This window comes from Ammodytes marinus (assembly GCF_949987685.1).
Source record: "Ammodytes marinus genome assembly, chromosome: 2".
NCBI classification, from domain to species: Eukaryota; Metazoa; Chordata; class Actinopteri; order Uranoscopiformes; family Ammodytidae; genus Ammodytes; species Ammodytes marinus.
In genome coordinates, this window is record NC_137231.1 from 16246247 (window position 1) to 16263614 (window position 17368).

Consider the following 17368-nt stretch of genomic DNA (forward strand, 5'->3'; position numbering starts at 1 on the left):
TTAGCAGTGACAGCTGACTGTCACTCTTGATGCTACGCTGCTAAATGGGAGTACGATCCATTACCCAGATTGTTTTTGACTTGTCTTGGGCCGACTGGCTGTGAAGGTAAGAGCTATCAGGTTGGATGGAGCTCGACTGTACTGCTTTTCCAGGCGTAGTTGTGGGGGTTCCCAGTTGTTGCGTCTCAGCTGATCACTGCTGTGATGGAATGTAATCAAGTTTCAGCTAGGGCCTACACTACTTTAAAGAATATACTGGGATGTTTGCACACAACTCATCGAATAGTAAAAAGGAAAATTATTCAATAATCTTCAACGGACGAATTATGCACAATTATCTGTCTGAATTGACTTTGACAACCTCCATTGTCCATTAACTTAAAACCTTCCAAAGACAAACAGTTTTACTTCAACTATTGTCTTATGTAAAATATGTCTATGTATGTCTTATGTCTATATGTAAAATTGTGTATTTGTATATAATTCAAACTTAAAACAAAGTTCTTCCACAACCTTTCAAGTGTACATATTATTCACCAGGTCAATGCCATCAATCCCGACATCATGAAACAGTCGCTGGTTCCCATAATAGATTTACTATAAATAGATTTATACGATTACAGTTTTTTGAATGAGTTGTGTTCATGTCTCACCCAGACACATGAGGATTCACCTGCTTGATGCACAGGAACAGCTCTGTGTCTGGGAAACAGCACCACAGCAAATGCAGTCTCATTAAAGGGGTAGAGTGATGCACTTTTGCCGTCCTTCAAGTCTTAATATATATGCATATGATACATCATCCTCCGTGTGTGTGTGTGTGTGTGTGTGTGTGTGTGTGTGTGTGTGTGTGTGTGTTGCATGAGTTGTCTGTCCTGCACACCAACCTCCTCTATCTCCACTGAACACCTTGAGGTCATATTGGCCTAGTGCTGGGTACGCTGACTGGTTCCCATTTAGATTATGGATGGTTATTACTGGCATCCGGCTGTCATTCAGATTAAACCAATATGTCCCAGCAGGATGGACGCTCATGGTGCAACACAGGACCTTCTCCTGGGAAGGGGGTGGGTCAATTTAAATAAGTCATCACCAGAACCTCCAATGTTTCATAAATGTATTAGTGTCTCAAGATATTTGTCATATTTGTTGTACATGCTGGAGCAATATGTTAGGTAATGGATGTCTGTGTTTGTGTCCATCTATTAACTGTATCGTTATATCTACATTAGGACTATAACCCCAGGAATTGCATTGTCCTAAACTCTTGGCACCTGGAGTTAACCTCTGTTAAACAAAAATATGTCCCATGCAACACATCCAGTTGATTAAATAAATAGCAATAATTTGTTTATTAGCAAGATTTTTTGTCGCTAAATAATGGGTAATTTTAACATAAGACGTCTGATGTTGTGTAGACTGTATAGCTCGTATGTGTGAACATAGTTGGGTTTTTAAACCCTTTTTGATGATGAACTGCACCAACAGCTTATTGTTTGTGTTTACATCACAGCTCTTTTTAAGATGACAGTGAATCAGGCACACTTGCGTGGTAAATCATGATTTTAAGATTCCTTATATATGTGTTTATAGATAGACCCAGTGCTGTGTGAAACAGACTGGTTTGACTTTCATGACCACTTTTATGGGGAGGTAAATTGAAACATGTTAGATCTTCAGGATTTTATGAACATAAATGTTTCAATAATGTACTTAACAGGAGGCAAATGTTGTCAGTTATGTTTTGACTTAAACAAACTTACTTTTTTCTTTAATAGCAAAAGTCCTAGTATCACTTCCCTACTACTCTAGTAATATACTGCCTGCTGCTATTTGTTATGTCTTTTGTGGCATTGCATTTTAAAACAATATTCTGAATGTTCCCACCAGTATGTATGTTACAGTAGCTTCAACGAGGGGGAGGGGAGACAGACAAGCTATTGGTCAAACATATAGTCTGTGAAGCCATTTCTTAATGGTATGTCATGGTAGGCATGGTATGATGTAAAGAAACCCATATTGACTCATGGAAAATATGCAGCATTAACTATGCGGGAAACACAGGCCCTTATGTGTTTCTTGGAGCGATCAAACACATTTGACTTGCCTTCTACACATTGCATGCATGTATGTGCCATTTAGTCAGTTTTGTGTTCAACTGTGCCCTATAGAGGCGTTTACACCGTACAGGTGACCGACTAGTAACAAGTGTGTGCTGAGTCACTATTTCATTAAAGGGAAACACTTGTCTCTTTTTCTAGTCTATCAAATATTTAATACATGTTCCAGTAATATCCAAATAGTGATGGTCCTTTCCATGGGAAATAAGCCGTGTAATGCAACCAGCTTGTGGTGTTTAAGTCCCCAACAAGCGCAGTGTATTGTACAACTAACACAAACTAACAATATTTTATGTTCTGTTAAGATTCACCACTTCAACCCTTTGATAAAACCAATACATTCCTTTCATGTTTCACTGTCTTGTCAGTATGTGTGTGTTTGTGTGTGGGTGTGAAGTTGTCTGCACTAGGAGGCGTATGTTGGTTTTCCTTCTCTTCTTTCTTTTTTTCTCTGTGGGTGTGTAATTGTGTTTGTGCACCATATACAGTATGTGTGGGCTTGGATGCCTGCGTCTTGACCCCTATGGTAAGAGAGGGGATAGGAAATGGCAGAAGTGAAACCACACTACAGTATGTGAAGCGTGGAATGTGCTTGGTGTAGGGATTACATTGACCCATGTGCTTGGGAAAACACTGGGGAGCCTCTACTGCCAGACAGATGAGAGGTTGGGAAAAAGGCTTTGGTTTTGGCTCCCCACGACTTCAATTGGAGTTATGTCTCTCACATTTAAAGCAGTGTTTATGGCTGCGGTTCAGTCTGTTTATCACAATGTTGTCTACGTGAATAATTGTCCCACTTTTGAAACAGTTTGTAGTTGCTGAGAAAGGATTCATGCCTGCCAATAGAGTTGGAATCATTTGTTCCAGGGGGTGTCCCACGTTTGTCAAAACAGTCATGTCAGCTTGTCTTGCTAGAAATGTAGTAGGATAACTGAATACAGACACCCCCCCCCTCAACCCCCCCGAAACAAAGGACTACATTAAATTAGGTTGGTAACATAAAAGTTTGGTTTTAAACCATCTGAGAGCCTCTTGTGAAGTGATCTTATTTTCCCATCGAAAAATGCCACATGGAATGCAGACTGACTGAGAACGGGTGTTAGGTTTGTAAAAAAGGAGAGAAATCTACCCTTTGCATGTTTCTCTGTGCCATTAGTGGAAATGGGTCTTCAATAGTTTGCCTATGGTTTTGGATGCATTTGCTCTTGCTTGACATGCTGGCATCCATAACTGTCTCCTTCATAATGTACATGGCCTTAACCCCCTCCATCTAGTAATGTCTAATTAGTATTCAACGCTATGGACGAAAACATGCACATGATGACATTGAACAATGCTATAATTAAGCTGGCTCATTGGTCGGCAGTATCATTAGCTACTGAGGAATGACAGACATGCATATTTGATATGGTCATCAGAGCACCAAATCCCAATACATTCATGTTTGTCCATTTTCCCATCTATCATCCAATATGCCCTTCCTAGGGAATGGGTTTAATCCAGAAACACATTTCTGATCATCCACAAAAAACAGTCACTTGGATTTGTCATCCAATTGATCTGATGTCTTTTGCTTCTGTAGCTCTTTTCTTTTCTTTTCTTTTCTTTTCTTTTCTTTTCTTTTCTTTTCTTTTCTTTTCTTTTCTTTTCTTTTCTTTTCTTTTCTTTTCTTTTCTTTTCTTTTCTTTTCTTTTCTTTTCTTTTCTTTTCTTTTCTTTTCTTTTCTTTTCTTTTCTTTTCTTTTCTTTTCTTTTCTTTTCTTTTCTTTTCTTTTCTTTTCTTTTCTTTTCTTTTCTTTTTTATTTGTTTAGCTTTTCAGGCCAATTTTACAAGTAATGATAGAGATAGAATGTTGTGGTAATGATCTCAGATGGGCCAAATCTTAGCCACAGAGCCCGACTGGGGCAAGGGCCAGGGATGCAGCAACCAAGTGTGCCACAGGGGCTAGTCCATAATGATGAACACATATTAGTCAGAGGCCACCGACCAGGACATAGCACAGTGGCTTTTATGAATGGGGGATGGGCTGTGACACAGTGCCAGGTTGCACTTTCCAAGGCGGCAGTGTGTAGTGAGTATTTCTGCTGGCAGGATCTTGCACCCTACAGGCAGCAGGCGTGTCTGGCGTTACTTACTGTACACTCCCTGGGATCCCTATGTAGTGTGCTACAGTGCGATGAATGATACAGTTGAATCAGCAGTGTTACATGCAGCTGCAGCAGCACTGAATACTGTGACATGGATGTGATAAAGCTAATACCTTTTTTTCTCTCTTCCCCTCTCCCGTCCCTCTTTTCCTCCTCTGTGTGTCTCTCAACAGCAGCAGATGGTGAGGAACCAACTTCAGCAGGTGGGAAATTGTTATGCTTGGAAATGTTCATTTGTGTGTGTGTGTGTGTGTGTGTGTGTGTGTGTGTGTGTGGGTGTGTGTGTCTGTGTGTGATAGATAGAAAAAGGGAGAGCTGTTTCGGTCATCACAACAGACTCTTAATTCCTGCATCGACTCACTGATCACTTGTGATTATATCATTTTGTAATTCAGTTCATAAAGACTTCATCTAAACCTCCTGTAAAAGAGTGACTCAAGAGAAGCCCTAGTTTTTAGATTGTTTCCAGAACCTAACACTATAGTTGAGTGCAGTGATTGCTTTAGCTGTATTGCTTTTCATGCAAATGAAATGGACTAAATACCTGAGTACTGAGCATACATTAGTAAACCATTGCTAATGTGTGTGCGTCTGTGAGCGTTGACTTAAACACTCCATTAACTTAATTGTAGGATACACATCAATTTCAACATCTCAAAACCATGTTGTTTTAAAAAAAAAATCATTGCATCCCTTAATGATCTCCATTAGTCATCAGTCTGACTGTACACTGTGACCATTCCCTTAGGAGTACACTGAGTGGCTGTTGTGCTGCTCTAAGTGTTTACATGTAATGGGTAGGGTCTGAGAATTATCCCACAGATCCTACCCAGACACTTCCTTTCCAAATCCTCTTCCTCAGAGAGCGTATTTGGTTTTCAGAAGTACCGCTTCTCATTATTAAACTAATATAACAAAAGTTTCATTACAAAAACAAGACCGCAGAGGACAACAGTAAACAAGGACCTGATTCATCATCATCAGTGATCCAATTAAAATGTCAGTTCCCATCCCGGGGAGGTGCTGCAACTGAATACAAACTTCATGGTGGTTCTAAGTACATACTCTGCATCTAATTGTCTTTGTCTACATTTCTTTAATTGATATTAATCTCTGCTGGTTTAGTTGAGATCAAATGGGTTAAAACAAGGATGATTTATTTAAATTAATCCTTAATACCCTAGAAATCAAACAATGTATTGTTTTTGTAATGCTGAGCTTAGTGTTATCTCAGACTCTGTTCAGGTCATTTTGGTTATAAATCTGTTCAATTCAACTTAAATGAATTAATGAATGTATGGCATGCAAAAAAGAAAACTGTCATTTTATATTTAAATGTCAACTTTATCACCAAAGTCAGAATGTGTAGTTCAAATGCAATTGTCTAGTTGCATTAATGTACCACATAGGCAGACTATAGTGCGTTACATTATGTACCTTATTTACAGATAGATAAATATATTACCAGTCGTGCTTTGTTAGAATAACAGCGATACTTCCTGGAGCCAAAGTATGTCCAAAGCTTTTTATTCTGTCTACAGTACACATTTCCGAAAAACAGAAAGACTGTGGCAAAAAAGGACAAGAAATAATTAACCGATCTGAAAATGACCGGAATTAGGTGTGACTTGTGATCACTGACCTGGAACTGGACTTGGAAAGAAAAGAGGACAGGCTGATGCAGAAGGCCAAATTACTTGTGACAGGTTTGAAGATTTTCGCCTATCAGCTGCTCTTTCACAGCCTTCATATCCTTAATCTACGTAGTCACAGCCTTCGTATGCAAATTTCCAAATGGGATTATTGTTCCGCATGTTAGGCCTGTTTTTATTTAAGTGTTCAGTTTATCTCTTTGTCCATGTCTATACTGGTTTGGTTGTATTTCAGTATAGTCCATGCACATTTGCTCACCCTCTACGAGGAATCTGAAGCTGTATTTAAAAATGAAAGTTTAAGGTTGAGAAAGAAAATCTGCTATGTGCGTAGGGTTACACAATAGAGGATTTCATTTAGCCCCCCCCCACTCCCCCCGTCCCCGTCCCAATGGAATAGAAAAACGAGAAAATTGGCAAAATGTTATCTACACAAGGTGGGACCCTTTCCTTACATCTTGGACCGTCTGTTCATATTGTACAAAATGGAAAATCATACCATGCTATTACCTTTTTACTGAGATAGCAATGGTTCAACAGAATGGTACACTGAATACAAATGATGAATGTAGGTAGCATACAGTTTGCCCAAATGCCTTACCTTTCTTAATGTTTTATTTTTTAGTTGTAGTGGAAGGCTGTCATTTTAATGTCATGAAATAAAGTAGTTCCATTAGTGTTTCTCAAATTTGAACTTGAAACTTCAAGTTAAAAATAAACATATTTTTTTTTATATAATTGAGAATACACAGTCACACACACACACACACACACACACACACACACACACACACACACACACACACACACACACACACACACACACACACACACACAGTTCATTACACTTTTTCAATCAGGAAATTAATTTAATAGGCGCTGGTCTTTCATGTATCACAAGACTCTAATATTCCACATAAGTATCCACATTAAGAAACATGTTGCCTCTTCAACATCCATTAGTGGAGTTCAGCCTATGAACCCATCATGTGCAGAATACACTGCCCTAAGGAGAAACTGCATTTATCTGCATTGAGTAGCTCAGCATATTAATTATCGAGGAAAAGAGAGAGTGCTATAATAGTTTCCATCTGCCTGCTACTATCTATGAGATGAGGTCTCCTTCCTCCCAAGCCCATTACCTGTTTCACAACTTGTCCTTGGCTTGATGTGTTTTGTTGTATTGCCATTGTAATAACCAAAACACTCACCATTGCACACTATCCAATGCTTCATGCAAATATCACATTTTATATTTAACATATTCCTTGCCTAACGTCCTGTTAAACTTGAGTTTATGTTTATTTTTTGCTATGTGTCTAATATGTGTCTGCTTGAACTAGCATACAGTTCATGGGAACTGGTTTTAACTGCGTTGGATTCTCTCTGCTTGTGAAATGAGTTTCACAGGCTGACAAACCTTACAATGTATTAAATGTTTGGCAGAACATCAGTCCCTTAAGAGCAACAGTCATCCTGCCATTGATAAAGCAAAGTCCATGTGCAGCTTACTGATGCCTCTGTGCACTTCCTCGAGGAGGCTCCACGAGGGTGTCCACGCACCAACCACAAGTTGATCGTTTTGTAAAGCCCATTGCAGGGGCAGCACAAATCACACGTGTGGTATAATTTCCCTGCAAAAGGTCATGTGCCCCTACAAATAATGCAAAAGCACAAGCCTTGAGGCTGCCGCAAGTGAGCTCTGAATACCACAAATGCAACTGAGACCTCATGAAGCATAATTGAGCCATACAGTTAAGTGGATAACTAACAGTTACTCTGCTGAACTGAACAAAGAACAGTAGTTATCCATTGAATAGGTTGGAGCCAGTCTATGTCTGATTATCCTAAATTGTATTAGGGTTCAGTTAATGCATTATATTATAGTTTGGCATTTCAGGGAGAATAAGGGAAGTGCCTAAGTTGTGAGAGAATATATTTGGGAAGTAAAAACACACTGACATTCTCATGGCATTTAGTCTCTAACCAGTCAACCTCCATTTCTGCCTTTGTCTTATTCTTCCAAGAATGATGCCGTTTCCATCGTGACCTCTCCAGTTGGATATTTATTTGACATTTTTCAAACCATTTGTGTGTTTGCGTGATTGCTACTGCTTTTAATTTCTAGGTGCATTCGTCCGAAATCGTCAAGTGCTGAAATGGCAAGAGTGACAAGGGCACCGGAGGCAAAAGACTCACTAAAAGCATGAACAAATTCAGGCCCAAGCTGTGAGCACTGAGGTAACATTGGTGCTACAGTGCCAACTTTCATCAGTCGAGGTGAAGGATGGATGCAGTGACCATGAGCCTGTGAACCACTGAAGCCATCATCGAAAAAGGGGGCTAGGTTGAAATAGATTTGACATAATCAGGCCATGTCAGATTTCCCTGTGATGTGGCTGGGTGCACACTCATAGCCGAGGAGCTTCAGTGTAGATTCCATCCTCTTGGGGCAGCTAAAATGTGTCTGTGTGGTTGTAAGATTTTTAGTTTTAGTACGGTTAACAAGGTGGCTAATGGGCAGTCTTTTCACTGTTAACTCACCACTGTGTCAGATCGCGTAAGTAGAAATTAAATTCATAGGTGACGGTTTCGTTTTCCATTGACAATCATTTCTATTGGGTAATTTTATTATGCCCTGAAGATCTTGACATAAAAGGTTTATCAATAGGGGTACTGCGTCTTACTAGTGGACTGTTGCCCAGTGCAGCTGTCGATGGAAGACCGGTTAGTAAGAGTGTTAGATTTAAGGCACTTTTTATATACATTCCATACACAAAAAGGTTGTACAAATTGCTTTACTTAAAAAAAGCACTTAACACTGGTGTAGCCGTATACCAAGACCTTTTTTTTCCCCCTACAATTTAATTGTCAGTGAAATAGCTGTACTGCTGAGTTTGGTTCACATTTGTTATAAATAACTGGTGTATCTGTAATATAAAAACGGAACAAACAAGAGCCTCAGTACTTAATTACAGCCCTCTTATGAAATCAAGTGAGTCTTAATTCCTCAAGCCCTTCAGCTTCAGTGGCGCATTGTAAAATCTTGTGTTGTAAGCTATATCATTTATAAGGGGCTTAGTTCTAAGGTGCGGTCTAATGAAGCACTAAACTGCACCTAGGCATCTGCTCGTACATTTTTACAAGCCAATGTTTGTGACAGCTGTCGGCTGAGATGCAAGAGCACATACGTAGCCTTAACCCCAAACGTGTCAGGCCTTTGTGATTTATCTAGAAGGAAACAAAGGATGCTTTCCTGTGTTTAACCGTTGGTCTGGTTTTCACAGCTGATTGATTGGACTCTCTTTGCAGCCAGCGAAAAGGTATCGCGGGGCCTGTGCCGGCCACAGCACAGGCTCACATCAATCACGGAGCGAGTGTTGGCTTGTAAAGGCAGAGCAGCAGCTGACATTCACACAAGAACGCTGCCAATGTTTTCTTTCTGGACGTGCATCTCAGAGACAGACATCACACTTCTTAAGAACAGAGCACCACTGACAGAGATGACACCACATGTCCACTTCCTTGTCATTTTCTTTAGAAAGGTTGCTTGTTTTGTTCTTTGGTGTGTATTTTGATCTCCAGTTCTTTGTCCTCTCATTCCTGTTACTTCCACCCTTCCTTTCGTTTCTGAATACACTCTTGTCATAATTTGATATAATATGCTAAGATGATGTCTAATTGTGTAGTGTTGTGTGTGTGTGTGTGTGTGCGTGTGTGTGTGTGTGTGTGTTTGTGTGTGTGTGTGTGTGTGTGTGTGTGCTAGTTTGCTTATGTAACTATGGAATCTGATATGGCCAACAGTGTCAGTTTTAGTGTGGTAGTGATGTTATTTTTTTATCACATCGGGAGTGATAAAGTATGCAGTGCTTCCCTAACCTTGAAATGTTCTTTGTTAGCAATTGACATCTAGCTCTATAAATCACAATGTCAGAAGAATTTTTTTTTTAAATATTTCTTTGTAATGTTTTTGAGCCTTTTTTATCCAGAAAAATAACCCGTTCCTGGATTAAATGTAGCTGTCATAGAAAACACACTCTCTCTCTCTAGCTCTCTCGCACACTCACTTTGACTCTCTCTTTCCCTTTCCCCCTCCGCCTCATTCCCTCCCTGCTTTTTTTTCTGCTTTATGCGCTCTCCATTAGGGCGGCTGTCAGAGAGCCTCAGTGCGACTATGGATCTTCACGTCAAAACAGCCCTGAAACCTGTCACCCCCCTGCTCCCCCCCTCTCCCTCAGAGAGCAGGGCCTCTGTGAAAGCTATTATACATTTCTCTGTTCAACTGATTAGCCACCGCTCTCCTATTACTGATACAGGTCCTGGCTTTGAAATGGTGTGACTTTGATAGGATTAACGCGTTTGTAATTCATATCCAGAGGCCTACTAATTTCAACGAGAGAACAATAATACGATTGCTGGTGGTGTTTATTTTCATTTTCAGGGAATACATTGTCTGGGTCGGGGCCAGCCTGAAATGGTTGAGCAGATGATGAAGTGTACGATCCAATGCCGCACCCGTATACTTGACACTGTGAATTTTGTGCTCGTGGTTCTTCATTCGTCAAATTGACTTAAGAGGGCATGATAGTCCTACCCTTGAGACTCCTTCTTGTTGCTCATCACTTAAAATGAAATAAGAGAGCCGCCAAAGCACAGTTTACTTGTCAACTTTAAGATATGACTGTAAGGAGACTAGAATACAAATTTCAGACAGACAGCTTTAAAAAAGGGCTCAAGGAAGCCAATTTGTCAAGCCTTTTCTGGTTCTTCTGACAGCAGACTTTTCCAAGCTTTTCATTGACCATAATTTAAAACATAAACCACCAAAGTACCGTTCACATCCGCCATGTTCAACATGTCCTGAGCCTTTGCCAAGTTTTCATTATTATCCAATGGGAGGTGTCTTAAGTTTTCCTATCCAATCTCAATCCACAAAGTTTTGACAGCCTCCGTGCAGTTGTACAACTCAATGTTTAAAAGATGAGACAGCTATTGGCAGGCCCTTGAGTTATGAAACCAATAAACCCTGGTCAAGGCCTCAGCATTTACATTTGCCCCTGTGCTGCAGGTTAGTTCAAGAAAGGTTTTAGATGGCAGTAATGTGGCACAACGCTGCAGGCTCTGCCAAAGTGATATATTGCTGTGTCATATACACTTGGCTGTAATAACGTTGTGTGGTTATCACCATTGGTCCCAAAGACACAATTAGTTAATTGAGGAGAATAATTTGAAAAAGAAAGAAAGAAATAAAACAATCACAGAAGGAATATGTTCCAACTGGGTTATTTATCATTAAATATTTTTATTTTATTTTATTGAAATTCTTTTTAAATTGCTGTATATTCCCAAAATGTTACCCCTGGAACACACATCCTACCTATGCTGCGTGTCTGCATCTGACTTTTTTTTCAGCTACCGTGTTAACACACTACAGCGGCCAAGCGTTCAACCTCGGACGCACTGATGATGGCTGTCGGAGGCACATCTCAGCAACGCTTAATTTTACCTCAGAAGGCTCGCCTATTTTTTGGGGTTTTAACTGGTTGAGAAATACTTTGCTGAGTCATACCAGCAGCATTCACTGTAGTTTTAGGATTTCCCGGTTTGTTTCTTTCAAATAACCACACAAGTGAAATGTGAAGCAAAAAAAGAAAGAAAACAAGGCAACGAGGCATAATGATTACTGTCGAAACTCAATATTAATCATATGCATCATAAAATGACATGAAACAACGTCATATTAATGGGAATTATCTATGAATTATCTGTATTGACATGCATGCTTTACTGTGCATATATGTGACATGGTTTGACCTTGCAGCTAGTCTGTGCTCTCCACTTCATGCTGTCATGATAAAGTAATGCCTTCCTTGAAGGGACATATTCAATATTGTTTTTAGTTTTTAGAGGCTGCCTTAGGCTGCTGCCCCCTAGACCAAAGAGTCCAACAGTCGCAGTCACCAGAAGCATACCTCTCTTCACTCTCATGTCCTCATTTTTGCCTGTCAAATAGTTCTACTCAAACACAGCAAAGTTCAACTAATTGTAATTTATTTATTTAAAACTGCAAGTGCTGTTTGTCTGTTTGTTTTGTTCCTAATTAATTGTCTGTCAGGTTGTGTGAGAATGAATATAATTGCCATGCCAACAGGGACAAAGAACAATCAGCAGTGTGCTATGCCGCAGTGAATACATTACTCGAGAACTTTGTGTACATCTTTACATGGTAGAGGAGAAGGAAAAATATGTAGCCCATTATCAGTGTCTCATCGTCTTAACTCACTGTTATAATAGAGGCACAGAACCTGACTTCTAAATGGTGGTGTGCTTTTTTTCTCTTCTCAGGGCCTTGCCATCCAAACCCATGCCACAACAGAGGAACATGTGAGATCAGTGAGACCTACAGGGGGGACACCTTCATCGGTTACGTCTGCAAGTGTCCACCCGGCTTCAGTGGAGTTCACTGCCAACACAGTGAGTAGGACCGCCCCCCTTCCCTGTTCCTCTGAAATAATCTGAAAGCAAATACTTTTCACTAAAATATGACATTTTAATTAAAGAGTTTGCGGTAAAGCTGTGGGCCCCCTTTTACACATTTCTATCAAGTATCATTTGCCTGTTTGAATGAACTGATTTTCCAACAAAAAATAATGACCTTGAACAGAGTACATTTTGTGAAATGCTGACAGACGCAGAAGCAAAATTGATAGTGGGCTTTGGTAGAGAAAGGAAATGCTGAACTCGCTTTATTTTGTTGAGCATGCTCTTACTAAAGGTTAGTGTTGGAAGGTTTTCTGCTGCCTATGAGATAACATTTTACATTAGAACAGGAGCATTGTTCTCAACCTGAGTATATTAAATGCTCTATCGTTAAAATGACTTTCTCTACGCTTACAACTCTGAACACCCTGAACCTGGGCACTAATGCATCTGTGACGTGTGACCCTCGCTGGCAACTGTAAACAACTGGACATGTACCTAACAAAAAAGCCATTGCTTAAGTGCACTGCATCATGATATAAATAGAGGTCATACTAATGCATTTTGAACATTGAATGTTGATTGTTGTTGTAACTCCTGAAATTCCACAACAAACCAGTTTGAACAACTTTGATTTTAAAACTGTTTATGGCAGCAACAGGAATGCAGCCTCTGCTGAGGAAGTCTGTTTCTATTTACTTTCCAGCATTAGTTACAAAGTCAATTTCACAGCAAATATTAGAAAGGGTTCAAGGCTTTCTTGTGTCAATATTATTTGCAGAACCTACCAAAGAAGCGATGTACTCTCAGGAAGCTGAACTTAGTTAATATGCTGCTGATTTATTTTGAAAAATAAGATGGTGTGTAACAGGTGAAATTAGGGGTCGACCGATATGTTTTTTTCAGGGCTGATACCGATCCCGATTATCGGTAGTCAAGGGGTACGATAACCGATATTTGGAGCCGATATTAATTTGCAGAAAAAGGGAAAATATTGGCGTCAACATTTTGAATAATACAAACTCCAACACTTAACTTCATTTAAATGCCTTTAAGAATATGTTTAATAAACACAACAGCTTATCAGATTTGCAACATAACACAATTTAAGCAAATAAATGGCTCCCTAAAATGTTCCTGAACTCGTTGTGATTTACTAACCGGTTACACGTGTACCCGTGCACACCCCTAACTGGGATATTTATTACAATTTCGGGAGAGTCTGCTGCCTTAACTTACCTCGAAACCAAACCAGACAATGAGAAACAGTTACTGTTTCTCCTCTCCGCGCGGCTGCATCAGAGCCAAAATAAATTGATCTCTTATCACTAGCCGATGCCGAATGTGAATGTGTACGACTGCGGTATGTCTGAGGTGGTGGTCGGAGGGGCCACAGGCGCTGAATGGCGCCCTGTACAACCACCCACAGACGTTAGCCACAGTACTTTTCCCTCCCAATAAACACCCACACAAACACACACACACACACACACACACACACACACACACACACACACACACACACACACACACACACACACACACACACACACACACACACACACACACACACACACACACACACACACACACACACTCACTCACATCCACTATTTCAATATGCCATGAGCTACTACTAGTCTATTTCTGTATTTTTAATTTTTTTCCTATTTCTTTATCGTATAGGGGAGAATGGGGTAATCTGAGCCACTTTTTACATTTGCTCCCCTCTAAGTAAGCTAAAATGATTTATCACTCAAATGTACACATTTCCCATTAATTCAGGATGTTTCCTAAAAATGAAATGGACATTAGCAGAATTTTTTCAAGACAAAGGGCAGTGAAAATATGATTGTTTTAAAAAAAGTTGTCATGTGGCTCACTTTACCCCAGCTGTGGGGTAAACTGAGCCAGACCAGGAAAATCAAGGGGGTAAAGTGAACCAGCTGGGGGTAAACCACTTTCCACTCTGAAACTACCATAACAACATGCTTTGATTATTACAGTTATAATCCTGAAAGCTAGCCACACATTCCAGAACTAATGTCGGACTAGTAAAAGAATGATGGGGTTTGGTCAATTAAGCAAAGCTAATTTTCTAAACACTTGAAAGTAACTCTGAACAAAATCAAATACAACATATTATAATTCAAAAGGTTTTAATAAGATTCAAATGAAAGATAGAACCAGTTAGATTAGAGCACAGTCTGGGGGCCAGAACACAGGACCCTTAGAGCCAGCTTGTGTCTGGGGGTTAATACATAGGAAAATCAGAACCAGCGAGAACAGCCTGGGACTCAGAACACAGGAGAAGACCCAACTGGATTATAACATCAGCCTATCATACTCTACAACTAGGCCTACTCTACATTCCAGCCCTGAAGGTTACAGGGAACGATGAGAAAGTGCTCTTTCCGTGTGGTTGCCCCAGGTCGTCTTCCTGGTGTATTTCGTTGGCATGATGGCTTTTCTACAATGTGTATGACATTAAAATAAAACATGTCATGTAATATTACATTAAAATATGTTTAAGACTAAACTTAACTTGTGCCTCATGGTGGGGGAAAGTGAGACAGTGCCTCACTTCCCCCCACAGCATTTGGCTCACTTTCCCCCACCACTGCAATTTGAGAAAAAACTACCTCTCTTAGCATTCCAGGCTAATCTTCAGTTATCAGCATCACATGGTTTCATATGTTGGTAGTTCATCAACACGTATGATATTAGTTTTTCTAAGTGAATACATTTGCTTTGGCACAACAGTTGATTAAGTTGACAGCAAGAACATTTACTTTTACATGCAAAATACCTATTTTGGTGAAAAAAACATGCTTACCACAGCACCATGTGGTCCTCTCTTTCAGGGCCATGGGGAAATGAGAGGGGCTTGAAAACATATATCTCACATGACCACAAATGTTTTCCGTTGCCTAGATACAGGGGGTGGCTCACATTACCCGATGCCTCAGATTCCCCCGTTCTCCCCTATATATAATAATATATATTTTTGTTTATTTATTTTTATTACTTGCTCTTTTTGTTGTTATTTGTGTCTTGTCTCTGACAGCTTGTCTTGTCCAACACGTGTTCATGTAGTCTTGTCCCACACACAATGGTGTTTTTGTCATGTCTCGCACTGTTTTTGTCATGCATCACCGCATAAAAAAAATGGCCGATGCCGATATGTGTCAAAATGCTGAATATCGGCGCCGATAATCGGTCGATCTCTAGGTAGAATCATCTTCAGCTTGCAGGCTGTAGAAATACACAAGTAAAGCATCAAGCCTATACATTGCTATTTCCTAGAGAACCTTCAGCATTTTGAACAGATCCCAGGATTTGGACATAGCAAGCAGCTTTGTCTGTAAGTGTTAAATCTATCTAAATCCTGCAGTATGATATATAGGCCAAGTCCTGTGGCTGCCCTGCCTTTTGTGTGTGTGTGTGTGTGTGTGTGCTCGGCTGAGCATTGCATTAGCCTGCACAACACAGTTGTCCTTCATCGTAGGTGTACTAGTAAGTAATGGATTTAATGTATCATGGCGCAAGCTGTGGGGTGAAATGGATCGTTATTGGTTTGAAAGAAAAAGAGGGATGGACACCCTCAGAGAAAGAAAGATGTTAACCAATGCTTTCAGAAGCAATCTATATATGTCTCATAATTTTGCCATAATACTCCAGGGTTAAATATGACACCAATTTGGAGGTCACTGAAACAAAAAGAGGTCGGTATCAGTCATTATTTATTGCTTTCCACATCATTGTTTTTTCCCCATGTATTAAAACGCACAAAACCTAAAAGGAATTGGAGCGAGTCACTTTACTAATAGTATGTCATTGTGTTTGTCTCAAGACAGAATTGTGAGCAATTGGCAAGCATTCATGTCATTATTCTTTCCTATTAAGCCCTTAGGCTGGTGAAAAACTGATTTGATATGGGCTAAATACACATTAATGTCTGCCAATTTACCTCGCGTTCATTACAGTTCAATAGAAGAGAGTGGGTTAGAAAGAGAGAGAGAGAGAGAGAGAGAGACTTGAATTTTTTTTCTCATCTGAAGAAATTAATAATCAAATTGTGTGGATAGTTCCTGCAATGTAATAATAAAGACATAATAATACTTGTTGCTTTTAGAAAGACAGCTTAACTTGCTTGCTTTGTTATGTCTTGGCCTTTAGTGGACGAAAAGCTTAATAAAAGGATAACAATCTGAAAAAAAGGTTAACTGGCAATTATGTAGGATACAAGAAACGGAACAAAAACAATGAGTGTATTATGCCAGATTTTGACTACACAATATGTTTTGTCTGTTACGTTGGTCACTTTGTCAGACATCTATAGAGCTGTCAAATCCAAGAGATATGGCAAAATACACGCCAGTCACGCCTGCCTTCCTCCACGGCGTGCATGATGTCATCAGGATAGAGTTGTAAATACATAATGCCGTTAGAAGAGCTTTTTAAATGCTTGTATGGCTGTCTTTTGCTCTAAAACTACAAATAAAATAAAGAAGAAAACGACTGACTGGCGAGCGGCATCAGCATCTTTGCTCCTCTTTCGAATAGCCATGTTTACATTTGTGGGCGGCCTCATCTAAAAAAAAATCCAACATGCCAGTTTTTCTTGTAGAGACATCATGAAGACTCCTAGATGTGGCATCGGATGTCGTCCTTTATGAAACACTACCTGAGATAAACTGATCCATTATCGCACCAGATTGTCATTGATAGTTTCCGAGCCCACCTGACACCCTACATCTAAGTTACAGGTCGGGCTATTATCAGGCTGATATTCTGTAGTCTGACCCCAGCATTAGTACCGCTGAACAATCATAATGTGTGGGTCATTAAAATAAGTAGCAACCAATGGACAGATGGCAGTTCAAACTTCTACATTACGTTTTTGGTGATGCATCTGTAAACAATATCAATTCATCAATACATTCATCAGTCTTTTTCTAAACAAGGT

General features: G+C 39.8%; 1 protein-coding gene across 3 annotated transcripts in view; it reads left to right on the top strand.

Annotated features, from left to right (window-relative positions):
* edil3a (EGF-like repeats and discoidin I-like domains 3a) overlaps window positions 1-17368 on the top strand; it is a 101598-nt gene that overhangs the window by 20025 nt on the left and 64205 nt on the right. Inside the window, exons 2-3 of one of the 3 annotated variants that reach the window (XM_080039053.1) lie at window positions 4441-4470; window positions 12265-12393. In XM_080039053.1, the coding sequence (XP_079895179.1) occupies window positions 4441-4470; window positions 12265-12393 (159 nt within the window). The remainder of the gene's footprint in view (window positions 1-4440; window positions 4471-12264; window positions 12394-17368) is intronic. The other 2 variants (XM_080039054.1, XM_080039055.1) reach the window with 2 other exon arrangements.